At 37.6% G+C, this 13951-nt stretch overlaps 1 protein-coding gene and 1 pseudogene across 2 annotated transcripts in view; both read left to right on the top strand.

Moving 5' to 3' along the window:
• Positions 1–13951, top strand: part of CNTN5 (contactin 5) — a 1437272-nt gene that overhangs the window by 1408797 nt on the left and 14524 nt on the right. For both annotated transcript variants that reach the window (XM_023740130.1, XM_004385875.1), the window contains 2 exons: positions 12975–13161; positions 13605–13717. In XM_023740130.1, the coding sequence (XP_023595898.1) occupies positions 12975–13161; positions 13605–13717 (300 nt within the window). The remainder of the gene's footprint in view (positions 1–12974; positions 13162–13604; positions 13718–13951) is intronic.
• On the top strand, positions 6326–6946 carry LOC105756750 (60S ribosomal protein L17 pseudogene; annotated as a pseudogene).

The following is a 13951-nucleotide window of genomic DNA, read 5'->3' as shown; positions in this document are numbered from 1 at the left end:
TAAAATAATTTGTGGTAGGGATTTCTTAAGGGGAGAAGGAATGAGATTGTTGTTCTTTACTTTATGATCTGTTGCTAATCATCAGAGCAGGGGACAAAAAAAAAAGCCTCACTATTGCCTGACAATCACTCATGCCATTCAGACTGCATTTAATTTGTGTAGTGAGAGAAGGAAAAGTATATGTGCGGAAAAAAAATGGAATTTTAGATACAAATTAAATGGGAAAAGGAAGTTGAAATGAACCCAGAGTCATCAAAAGGCTAAAACAGAAAATGTTTAACTTCCATATGGTATGTGAGTAACAGCTGTTTTAAGGATTTTCTTTGGCTTTTTATTATGACTGTATAAAAATAAGAATATAAAAAACTAAACAGTAAGAAGAAAATAAGATGTCAATGCTACCCTTTCTTTCCTGAAATTCTGTAAACTCTGGTTTAAATCAAATAGCTTTCATGTCCCTATCATTAAATTTCGTTCTTGGGTTATTTTCACAGACTCTTAGGTGAACTAAAACTATGCTTTTCAATAATCAGCAGATCAAAAGCAAATTGAAGTGACATTTCAGTTGCTTAACTTGTTCCTTCCCTTATTCTTTTGAAAAGCAGCTATGTAGAATTTTTTCAGAAAGCAGCTACTCAGCTGAATTTTTTTTTTCTTTTCTTCTTCTTTCTAAAATGTATTGCTTCATGGAAGAAATTCTCCAACCTAAGCCACTTTTCAAAATTTGTTTTTCTATTAACATTTTTACATAAGTTTTTTCTTTTTTTTTTTTTTTAGCCCTGGTGGCTCGGTGGTTAGGAGCTATGGCTGCTAACCAAAAGGTCAGCAGTTCAAATCCACCAGCCACTGTTTGGAAACCCTATGGGTCAATTCTCCTTTGTCCTATAGAGTCACTATGAGTCAGAATTGACTTGACAGCAACGGGTTTGATTTGGTTATTGGTTTATTTTATTTTTAAGAATACTTGAATATTTGCCTGAATATATTATTTTATTCACAAAAAGAACCCAAGAAGTGTTGACAGTACCTTTTATCATATTCAGAAATATTTCCCATTTTTTCATTCCTTGACAGAAATGTACATTTACCATACCACTTCTCATTCCAAAATACATAAGCTCATCATATGTCCATCCAAAGTCTCACCCATAATTACATAACACACATGTACAGGCGGAGCATCCATACAAACAATGAAATCAGAAATGTACACATCAATCCATCCAATTTCATTTTACAAACATTTGAACAATTTTATTGACATCTCCTAGAACCCATTTGTGGATTATCAAATTGCACCAAAATTTTCTTCCTCTTGAGGGCTGGGACTATCTCTTAAAGTTTTAGCAGTGTGGCTTAGAGGTACTCACATAATGGAAAATGGAGGAATTTTATAAAGCACTTGAACATAAAAAGAAAAAAGAAGTTTAACGAAAGGCATACTTAATATTATAAGAATTCTAATTACTAATTGTGTAATTGCTAATTATTAAATGGCTAAGACTTTATTTTTAAAAAAGGCAAGATTTTTTTAAATCTAAGTAAATTTTTATTGAAGAGTAGCGAACGTATGGAAAAGTGCACAAATTAAAAATTAATTAGAACAAACTAAGCACACCTGTGTAACCATATCCAGGTCCTAAAATATAGCGTTACTAAAACCCAGGGACAAATCTCTTGTCTCCTATAGTCACTATCCCCATTCTCACCACCACCACCACCACCACCATCATCCTCAAAAAAACCACGATACTGACTTCTAATAACAATCATTGGTTTTGCCAGTTTTTTTAAATATAGCATACCATATTTTTACACAAATAATGTGCACTTTCTACATTTATTTGGCAACAGCTCCCTCCCCCATAAGGTATTTTTATAAGCATGCTATGCTAATTTTTTTACAGCAACATGTAAAAAAAATTGGCATAGCAGGGCTTATGAAAATACCTCAAGGGGGCAGGGAGTGGTTGGCAACCAACGTAGAAGGTGCACATTATTTGCATAAAAATATGGTACATGAAGCTTTTTATGTTTTATATTTTCATTCATCATGGTATTCGTAAGATTCACCCATATTGTTACACACAGCTGTAGTTTGTGCTTTCTCTTAAACTGCATTGTATGAGTATCTCACACTTTATTATTCTGGACTTGGTTCTTTCCAGTTTGGGTCTGTTATTAACAGAAATACTATGAACAGTCTTGTACATGTCCTTATGTACCTATGTACACATTTCTTTTGAGTATATACCTAAGAGTGAAATTTCTAGTCACAGGATATTCATGTAACAGTTAACACAGTTATCCAAAGTGGCTCTCAAGCTATTCCACCACTACTGGGTTAGATTTCCAGTTGATCTGCATCCTCATTAACAGTTGTTTATGTCTTTCTTTCTCATTTTAGCCATTGTGGTGAGTATATAATTATGTATCATTGTAGTTTTAATCTGCATTTCCTTGATAATTAATGAGTTTTTTTTAAATATATATATACTATTTCTTGCTCATTTGAATATCTTCTGTGGTGAATTGTCAAGTCAAGTCTTTGACCCATTTTTCTATTTTGGGTCATCTGTCTTTTTCTTAATTTGTAGAAGTTTCCCAATCCATAATCTTGATATATTCCTCTATTTACTTAGGAATTCTTTAATCCTTGTCAATATAGGTCTTGCAAATCTTTTCGTAGATTTATCCCTATTGTATTTTTGATGCTATTGTAACTGTTATCTTTGTTTTAAATTTAAATTTCTCTTAACTTTATATTATGAAATTTTAAAACATTTGTGAAATATACAGAATAGTATAGTGAATTTTTATATACTCAACACTCAGCTCCAACAATTATGAACTAATGAATATTTCGTATATAACCCTACTTAGTCAATTCTGTATTATTTTGAAGCAAATATCATCCATTATATCATTACATACAACATACTTCAGAATAAGTCACTAAAAAATCCCCACCTTGCTGCTTCCAGATCACACACAGGTTGAGGAATGCACTCACGTAAAAAAGGCAGCAAACTCAAAAAATCTCACCCAATGCAGCTCTGTCTTTTAAAAGTAGATTTTTCTTGGTCTCTGCCTGCATTTTTACCACATCCCCCAGGATTTCTCTCTGTGCGAGAATATCAGGCAGCCAAATATATGAACAGAGTTTATACTCAGAGTTTGTATTTTAGAGTCTTACCATGTCTACAGTTCTCTCACTTCTTGAATTTCCCCCCTTACATTTCCAGCTGCTCTTTCTGCATTGAACCTTGTCCTTTGCTACTTCCAGCTGGTTAAAACTGCAGTTTTCTGCCACCATAGTCATAGACATTGGAGAACACCCTCAAAAAAAGCTACAAACTCACAAGTCTTACCTGTTGCAGTTTCAGCTTTCTAAGAGCAAACTCTCCTCCAGCTTCTATATGCTTTTGGATGCCTGCCAAGATTTTATAGTTCTTGCCTGGGGGAGGGTTTGCATAACCACTTAACTCAACCACTGTTTCTATCATCATCTTTTTCATATTAATATCTCTAAGTTCTGTGGTATTATTTTCATTTCTGATATCAATAATTTGTATTCCCTCTTTCTCTTATCAGTCTTGTTAGAGATTTACAAATTTTTTATCTTTGAAAGAATTGACTTTGGCTTTATTCATTCACGTTTGTTTTCCAATTATTAATTACTGCTCGTATGTTTATTATACCCTTCATTATTCTTTTTTGGGGTTTAAAATTTATTGTTGTTTTCTAAACGTCTTATAATGGACACATCATTTATTTTCAGCCTGTCTTCTAATATATACATTAAGACTATACATCCCTTAAACATCTCTTTGCATCCCTAGTACTTCATATAGAGTATGTCATAGAATATGGTTAAGTACGTAGTCATTTTTATTTTAATAGATTAATAGTCAATATATGCAATATTCTATCACAAAGTATTGTTTAAGAAAGATCAAAACATTCATTCTTTCATTCAGTTAATATATATTAAAAAGCCTATTTATTATGTGTACGGTTCATCTCACAAAACATATTCAAGTATATTAGTTATAATAAAATTCTCCCAGAATTTCTTTTTTCAGGATACTCTTTGAGAACATTGGAGGGGAAGAAAAGGGAACTAACGTTTATAAAAGATCTACACTGAACTACAAGCACCAATACCAAACCCATTGCCGTCGAGTTGATTCCAACTCATAGCGAACCTGTACTACAGCAGAACTGCCCCATAGGGTTTCCAAGGCTGTAATCTTTACGGAAGCCGACTGCCACATCTTTCTCCCATGGAGCAGTCCGTGGGCTTGAACCACCAACCTCTCAGTCAGCAGCCAAGCACTTTCACCACTGTATGACCAGGGCTCCTTAACTACAAGTACTAACAACAAATTCAATTATATTTATAGCCAATCTTCTTTAGTATATTTCCTTTAGATAGTAGTGACAGCTTCTAGGAAAAATAAATACAAATTTATTCACTAAATTATATATATTATTATGTTCCTGCTGCATTTTAAACTTCCTCACCTCATATCCTCTAATCACTGTTGAAGTGTCTCATAAATATTCAAAAGTTTAAGCTTTGTTTATTTATCTTATTTGATTCATTAAATTGCATCCTTTATAGTAAAATTACCTCTGGGCACAAAGCAACTATAATGCATGCAATCTGATAATACTGGCTGCCAGCATATATCAGAATATTGATTGTGAATAGACAATTTAATAACTATATACGATGCTAAGCTCAAGAGGTTAGGAATCTGGAAATTGAGGCAGGCAGGGGTTTTCCTAATAATCAAATTCATCTTCCATGGGAAATAGCCTCTCTATGTATAAAATTTTAAAACTTTCAATTAAAGGGACAGGGCTGACTTCAGGTGTTGCATTAAGAAAAGAGAAGTATAAAAGATAATTTAGATATTATTAGGAAAAAAGCTGTAGTTAGTGATCCAAAATTTATCCGGAAGTGAGGAGTTATTACAGAAAGCAGGCAAGTAGTGAAACGCCTGCCTTCTAATCCACAACTTACATTAGTTACAACTTTTGAATTTGGGGAAAAATGGTGAATGAAAACATGTAAAACCAACTTTCCTTAATTCTCCTTAAAATGCCCATGAAACAGAAAAAAAAGGTCCATCTTCATTGCAATTATAATGAGTGATATGAAACAAAACTATTAGTGTTATTTCTAAGTTTTTCTTTCATCTTTGTGCAATGACCCAGCCTTAAAATCCCATTTTCTAGGCTCAAGCAAGCAGTGAAGTAGCCTCTGGACTCCTTTTCCTTTATTTTTTTTTTTCAGTGAAACAAACTGCAGTCACACACATGAAGCTTTATCTCTCATCCCAAGCCTGGGTGGATTTCTTTGTGTTGCCTGATGAATGTAAATGAACGCTTGTACTTACAACCAATAATTTGCCATCCACCTGCACAGCACGAGTCACTGGTTTGTGAGATACAGTTTAGAGATGGATGTCTTCACATTCAAAGGAGACCTCAAGTCCTTTTTAAAACACTATCAAAGGCCAGTCAGCTAAAATCCAAGAGTAGTTGAACAAAAGAAAAATCTTCACCACAAGAAAGAAGAAAACACATGATAACAATATGAATTTCTTTTCCTATAAGAGATTTTCTTAATGACTCAAAAGAAAAATTATAAACATATGGTTCTAGATCTCAATTAGATAAAGAGAATATTTCTTCTATATTTAAAGAGCAATTGGACATGAAGAGTATGCAATAAAACCAAAACCAAGGTAACTAAAATAAAATATTTTTTGGTCGCAATAAAATGCAAACCTGATACTGCCAAGTATTTAAAGCCATGCTTCAGAGTACAAACTTCAGAAATATTCCCAGAATGCAAAGTAAATGAATAAGACTTTATTTTAGATGAGAAAGAATCTGACGGACATGAAGGACAGAAGAGATTTGGTTCATAAAGTATCTGCAAAAAAGAAAAAATAACTGTGACAAAAGCAACAACAAAAAAAGAAGAATAAAGAAAACTTGTCATATCTAAAGAACAACCAAAAAAGCCAAAATTTAAAATTTTCCTCCCACAGTGTTTCAGAAAATATTAAAATTATTCTTAACAATTCCCTCTTTGTCACCCCCATACCTAATCCATAACCAAAGTGTTAATTTTGTCTTTTAAATATCTCTTGACTCCATTCTCACCTCTCCATGTCAACCACCATAAGCCTAGTCTAGGTGATCCTCATTTCTTACCTAGACTCTGGAAATACCTCCTAATTCTCCCTCTGTATCTATTCTAACCCCTTTGCAGTCTGTTTTCCACATTGCAGCCATTTAGTCGTTAAAATAAATTATTGTTTACCATAAGCAGCCTGAGGTGATCTCGCAAAATGGTTCACTACTCACTTGACCCAGAAAACCCCACAAAATCATGCAAATCAAGAGGTTCAAATCTTTGAGTGCATTTTAAGAACACCCGTGAAACTGCCCAGGCCATCAAGGATATGCATATCCAAAAAGCCACCAAGTATTTGAAAGATGTCACTTCGCAGAAGCAGTGTGTGCCGTTCCGACGTTACAATGGTAGAGTTGGTAGATGTGCCCAGGCCAAACAGTGGGGTTGGACACAGGGTCGGTGGCCCAAAAACAGTGCTGAATTTTTGCTCCGCATGCTTACAAATGCAGAGAGTAATGCTGAACTAAAGGGTTACATGTAGATTCTCTGGTCATTGAGCACATCCAGGTGAACAAAGCCCCCAGGATGCACCACCGCACTTACAGAGCTCATGGTCGAGTTAACCCATACATGAGCTCCCCTTGCCACCTTGAGATGATCCGTACTGAAAAGGAACAAATTGTTCCTAAAGCAGAAGAAGAGGTTGCACAGAAGAAAAAGATGTCCCAGAAGAAACTGAAGAAACAAAAACTTATGGCTCAGGAGTACATTTAGCTTAAAGTAAAATGCAAATAAAAGTAAATAAATAAATTAATTATTGAGTGCCTTCTATGTGCCAACATAAAGCAAACAAATGAACAGATAAAGATAATTTCATAAACAGATCATTATATTTAAAAATGATAATATTAATAAGACTCAAATTAATTTGAGAAATTGATTAGGGGAAGGGTAGTTTCTTTAGAGTAGTGGCCTAAGAGGCTTTTTGGTTAAGCCAAATCTGGAAAAAGATAGCTAAGAAGGAGATAGCAATTTAAAGACCTGTGAAAAGAACTTCAAGGCACTGGACACACAAGTTCAAAGGCTCTAAACTGGGAATATTATAGAAATGTTTGAGTCCTGGGTTGCTAGAGGGCGGTGAGCACAGTGAGATGAGAAGTAAGATGACGTTGGAGAAGCACAGAATCCGTATCAAATAGGGCCTTGTAAGCTGTGGTGAGGAGTTTGGAATTTATTTCTGGGTACAATGTGGAGCCTATTGGAGTTTTAGCAGACAGGTGATCTGATTTATATACTAAAAAAAAAAAAAAAAGAACACTTTGATCTATTGTGTATATCTTTTCAAAATATAAATCAGATCATCTCACACGCACATTCCCACTATCATCTCTGCTTAAAACCCTTGAAGCCATTCCAATTGCTGTTAGGACAGATTTTCATATTAATCCTAACTCTTTAACATAGCCAACTTCAAGGTCTAGCTACATCCTGCGTGTCCCGTCCCATTTCACTACGAAGTAGCAACTCTTCCTTTTTTTTAATCCTGCACACTGTAAAGACAGCTGATATGTGGAATATTTTAGATTTCTCTTTGGGTTTCAGCCAGTGCAGCTGCATTTTTTTTTTTTTCCCTCAGTGGTACGATAGATCACTTTTGTGTGGTCTTTCTAGCCGTTGTCTTGTAGCTCCCACCCACGTGATTGGACAGGACTGCACAGATATGGTCACTGTGGCCCACCAAAGGAATTGGTCAGTTTTGCCATCCCACTGGGCTTGAAATGAGCCACCTCAGATGAGAGGAAGAGAGAATCCCACCACACCAGGGAAGAACAGCCAGAAGCCTGAGCATCCTTTGAACTCGGATCCCTGTGCTGAGAGACTCCTGGAACCAGGAGACAGAGAGAGAGACAGCTGTCACCCTGAAGACAGTGAGAAGCAGTGGCAGGAGAGGCCTGACAGCAGGAGACAGCTTGGTGGGCTTCCCAGCCCGTGGAGAGAGAAAGTTGAGTGCCTTTGGGCAGAATCCTAGGGTCAGGGAGAGGTGTACCTGGGAGCACAGCTGGCAAGAGGCTGTCCCAATGAAAAAACTGTATCCTGAGTGTTCCTGAGCCATTTTTATACTCACGGTCTTAGTATCTAAAGTAGTTCTCTAGAGTGGCAAAACCAGTGAAGTATATACAGATATATATGCAGAGAAATTTACTTCAAGGAAATGGCTCATGCAGTTGTGAGGAAATGGCCCACAAAATTGTGGGGGCTAACAAGTCCCAAATCCGTAGGTCAGGCAGCAGACTGAAAGCTTCTTGCATCCCAAGAACTGGAGGTCTAGTGATAAGAAAAAGTACAGAAATGAAAGATAGTGAGCTTTGCCAGAACATCCATTTATATCATGAATGCAGACCACATGCCCGAGGAAATTCCTCTTCCAACTGATTGGCTGCTCACATCAGATCACAAAATGGAAGGTGATCCCATAGTGTCTGCCAGACCACTGAGAATAATAGCCTAGCCTGGTTGACACATAACATTAACCATCACACTCACAATCAATTACTCAACCCAAAACCACTGCCATCAAGTCAATTTCGACTCCTAGCGACCCTATAGGACAGAGTAGAGCTGCCCCATAGGGTTTCCAAGCCTCTAATCTTTACAGAAGCAGACTGCCACATATCTCTCCCCGGGAGGGGCTGGTGGATTAAAACCGCTGACCTTTCCGTTAGCAGCCAGCACTTAACCACTGTGCCACCAGGGCTTCTTGATCAGTTACTTAGGATGTTTAATTTTGTGGTGATTAATCAAAACATTAAAGATTCAATTTTAAAAGTCCAGAATTTACATCAAAATCCATATTTATATTAAAATCTGTAATCTGTTAAATTTAATCGCATGCAAACCTCTCAAAATATATATTTAATTATATTTAAGATAGTCTAAACAACACTGAAATAGAGAATTGGAAATCAGATATATCACTGAAAAGTGATATATTCGTATGGTATATGGAGAGGTGTCCAGGTGTCAAGTTGACAAGGAGTGAATTATGATTAAGGTTGTGCATCAACTTGGCTGGGCCATGATTCCCAGTGGTTTGGCAGTTATGTAATGATTTAGTTATCCTCCATTTTGTGATATAATTTAATCACCTCCATGATGTGATCTGATGTGATCAGCCGATCAGTTGTAAGGGGAGTTTCCTCGGGAGTGTAGCCTGCATCCAATATATATGGATGTTCTGGAGTAGCTGAGTGGCTTTTGCTGGTTCTGGATTTTGCATCCGGCTCATCATCATCTGACCTCCAACTCTTGGGACTTGAGCCAGCACCCTGCCGAATTGCCTGCCGATCTTGGGATTCATCAGCCTCTGCAGCCCGTAGGCCACCAGCCTGCCATGTGACCTGCTGATCTTGGGTTTGTCGGCCCCTGCAGCTATGTGAGTCAGGAGAGGCCTCCAGCCTGATGCCTGACCCACAGACTTGGAACCTGCCAGCCTCTACCACCATGTGAGCCATTTCCTTGAGATAAATCTCTCTCTCTCTCTACATATATACATATTATATATATATATATATATATATATGCTTATTCGCTTCACTGGTTTTGCTTCTCTAGAGAACCCAGCCTAAGACATTTGTTCATCTACCAACTTCTCAGCTAACTTTGTAACTTGAAAATAGCTTAGATTTTTCAGTTAAATATATGCTCAGATGATGAAAAAATTTAAGAATGGGTAAGGATGATGGCTGAACAATGTGATGAACATAACTGATGTTACTGAACTATACATGTGAAGATTGTTGAAATGACAAATAGTTTGTTACATATATAGTTACCACTTCATACGTGTGTGTGTGAATATATATATATATAGTCACAGACAAAGAAAGAAAAGCCAGTTCTCAGAATTGGGAATAATGGGACCAGCATCATATAAAAGACAGTAGTGTTAGGGAATGCCAATTTAATCAAACAGATTTCTGAAGTTCAATTGCTCAGAAGTATGCCAGTTTAATTCAGTGAAGAGACAGAACTGAGAAATAGGAATTTGATAATCTTACTAGCTTTTTTATTGAAAAATAAATTAATTAGTGATCTAAGTAGGTGTATCTGGCAGGGTTCAGTTACAAAGAACTGAATTACTCTAAACAGTTTAAGCAGAGAGAGTTTTATTACAAGTATTAAATGGTTTCCAAAATAATTGAGAGTTAACAGCCTCCAGGGTGATCTTTTGAGATTTCAACTCTTAAAAGTCGTACTCTAGAACCAAGCCACAAAAGGAGAAGTTGATGTCTTGTAAAAGCAGGATGCCACTAGCTCCAGAAGCATACTCCACTGCCACAGTTAGGAAGCCACCATAATTAGGACGCCACCACCTTCAGGAAGCATCCATTCTCTGGAGGCCTCTGCTATTGTTGCCAGTTCCGGAATCCCACCGTGCCTGCTATGATTTGCACCAGCAAAATGAATGTTCTCTGCCCTGCTTTTCAACTCCCATAAAGCTAGTGGATAGACAATGAGACATTTATTAATGGTGCCACAGGGTGAGGGGAGGCAGTAATGACCCCAATAATAATGCTTGCCAACAGAAAAACAAAGTGGCAAAACTCAGCCTCCATCTCACTTCTACTTTCAAATCTTATGCACATGCATCTGATTGACTGAACCTAAAACATACCCAGAAACCTAACTGCAAGGGAATCTTTAAAATATGATTTTAAGCGTCCCATCGTCTTCAGTACAGAAAGACACACTAGAATGTGAATAAAATGGACATTGAGCACTAAACTACCATATCCCGTTGGTTACTCAACATCCACACACACCCATTTCCACATTCAACAATTCCCCAAAAGCAACAATTAGTGCAATAATGTTCCATACTGACAAAATGCAGATATCTCTTTTACAAATGAAAATGTACTCACCCTCACCCAAAAGACAGCCAAAGAAGGCTCATTAGTCAGTCCATCTCAGGTTGAAAGTCCATTCCTTTTCTAATGAAATACATTAGAAAGTTAGAGACTTCAGCTGAATTACTTTGGACACGTCATCAAGAAAGACCAATCGCTAGAAAAGGACATCATGTTTGCTAGAGGGCCAATGAATTACGGAAACCCCTCCGTGAGATGGATTGACACAATAGTTACAACAATGGATTCAAATATACCAACGCTCATGAAAATGGTACAGGATCAGGCCATGTTATACACAAGGTTGCTAAGAGTCAGAGCTGACTTGATATCAACTAATAACAGCAACAATGTACAAAATAGTACAAGGAAGGAAATATGGCTATGAGTCCGAATCAACTTGATGGCAACAGGTTTTTTTTTTTTACTACAGTCTTCATTTCACAAAACTGCAGTTGTAATTTACAACTTTCTTCCTCGTCTACCTATTTTTTTGTTCCTTTGCCTTCCCCCAGCACTTATGCTGGTTGTGGCCCTTAATATGGCATAGCGACTCCAATGTTCATTCCTGAGAGATCAGAGCTTGTAATGACTTCTACAGCCATAGCTGGAAATGGCAGCCCTAGTGATGCTCCAGAATATCTCCACATTCCAGATTCCTTGCTGTCCACATTGTGTTGCAGTAACCTTAACTGCAGAAGCTCTGGGAAATGTGGTGTATGGCTCTCTAGCCTCTACAGGAGACAAAGCAGTTGAAGGAGGATGGAATGGTACAGTAACCCACTATTTTCACCACAGTAAGGAAGGAAAGAAAAAAGAAAGTATTCTTTTATGTACTTACGTATGGTTAATTTCTAGTGTCTGAACAAGGTTAAACCTTAGCTACACAGAGGCAGTTACTGGATCTCACAAAGAGATCAGGTTTGGCATGACACCAGCCACCATGAGCTCATAATCTTTCAACGCACAAACTGCTTTGACAGAAAGCTGTTCCATTCTGCCTTCCTCCCATATCCTAGCAATGCTATTTCTCTATATTTAAACCACTCCCAAGCTTCATGAGTGTTCTGTCTCCTTTTCTTCACTAAACTGATACAGCTTGTGAGATTTGCATAAATGTGGAGCCCAGGAGGAAATATCGTTCACCCCTCTTTCTCAGATAATTCATTCAAAGCTTCATAGGTAAATGGTTCTGATGACCTATGAAAGAACACTTCTTCCGTTTCCTTAAATGATTCTTCCTTAATGTCAGGATGTATTTTTAGCTCTTTCCCAGCAATTCACACTACCAAGCTAAGGTAGCATCACACAGATGCTAATTTTGGACTCATTAGTAGGGTCTGTTAGTAGAACCCTGGTAGTGCAGTAGTTAACCACTGGGCTGCTAACTGGAAGGTTGGCGGTTGGACTGCTCTGCGGGGGAAAGATGTGACAGTCTGCTTCCATAAGGACTTACAGTTTTGGAAACCCTGTAGGGCAATTCTACTTTGTCCTATAACGTCATTATGAGTCAGAATCAACTCAATGGCAATGGATTTTTTTGGTAGTAGGCAGTTAGGACCTCTCGTGGCTCAATGGTTAAACTCTCAGCTAGTAACCAAAAGTTTGGCAGTTGGAACACACCAGTCCCTCCTGGGGAGAAAGATGTGGCACTTGGCTTCCGTAAAGATTACAGACTTGGAAACCCTGTGGGGCAGTTCTACTCTGTCCTACGGGGTTGCTGTAAGTCGTAATCAACTCCACGGCAACAGGTAGTAGGATATATTAAATGAATGGTATAGGAGTGATTTCTTCCCAGAGGGAGCTTGATGATCAACATTCACTCCACACACACCCCCCAAAAAAAAGTTCAACTAAGCACAGGGGAAAGTGTATAATTAATCTGTCATGTGATAATTTGTTGTCAGGTTGGTTACCGGAAAGATATGGAAGAAGAAGGAGCAGTAGAAACGGTTAAAACCAGGGGGAATGAGTCATCCATCATCCTGACAGGATTAGAAGGAAATACGTTGTATCACTTCACAGTGAGGGCTTACAATGGAGCTGGATATGGGCCGCCTAGCAGTGAAGTGAGTGCAACCACCAAGAAATCCCGTAAGTGACCTGGGTTTTTTGTTTGTTTCAAACAAAAGGGAAACATCTTTTAACATTTCTGAAAGCCATCTGAGTCCCATAATAAGTAGAGTGGAAGGGGAGTTTTGATTCATAGTCTTGCTTCAGTGCTTAGATCTGAATTCCAAAACTAGCTCAAAAAATTTTGCATTCACAGTAGATAAAGGTTATCGTCCTGTGAAACAAGTCTAAGTGATTTTTGACACAGAAGGGAGATAAAAGGATTCAGGTTCAAAAGCTCAGTAGAGAAGCTATTAAAATGACACTCCTAGAGCAAAACCCTCCTTATCTGACTCCAGCTGGAAGGAAGCCTATGGTGCTAGCCAACACTGAACACAAGAAGAGATTGAAATACTTGCAGAGATTAAAATGAAGAAGTGTATTTCAAAATCGTTGTCAGTTCACTTTCACTTTTTATGTTTCAGCCCCTAGTCAAGCACCGAGCAACCTCAGGTGGGAGCAACAAGGCTCTCAGGTTTCTCTGGGTTGGGAACCTGTCAGACCATTAGCCAACGAATCTGAAGTCATGGGATACAAGGTCAGTGTTTCTCCACTCTATCGCATAGACACTCATCAAGAAAATTGTTACGGGGAGGATGCATAATTAATAAGGCATAATGAGATCCATTGACAGATCTTCCTTCTGTTTTTTTCTCAGTCATTTTTCTGTCTATATCTTAGAAAGAGAGACTTCCTGCAGGTGGGAAAGCCAAGACAGTCAAAATCAGTTTCAACTGCACAAGGCATGGGAAGGGAATGGATCGGAAAAGCA

The sequence above is a fragment of the Trichechus manatus genome, unplaced genomic scaffold (assembly GCF_000243295.1).
Source record: "Trichechus manatus latirostris isolate Lorelei unplaced genomic scaffold, TriManLat1.0 scaffold00148, whole genome shotgun sequence".
In the NCBI taxonomy this organism is placed as follows: Eukaryota; Metazoa; Chordata; class Mammalia; order Sirenia; family Trichechidae; genus Trichechus; species Trichechus manatus.
The sequence above is the reverse complement of the archived record's forward strand: the minus strand, read 5'-3'. Positions and strand labels throughout refer to the sequence as shown.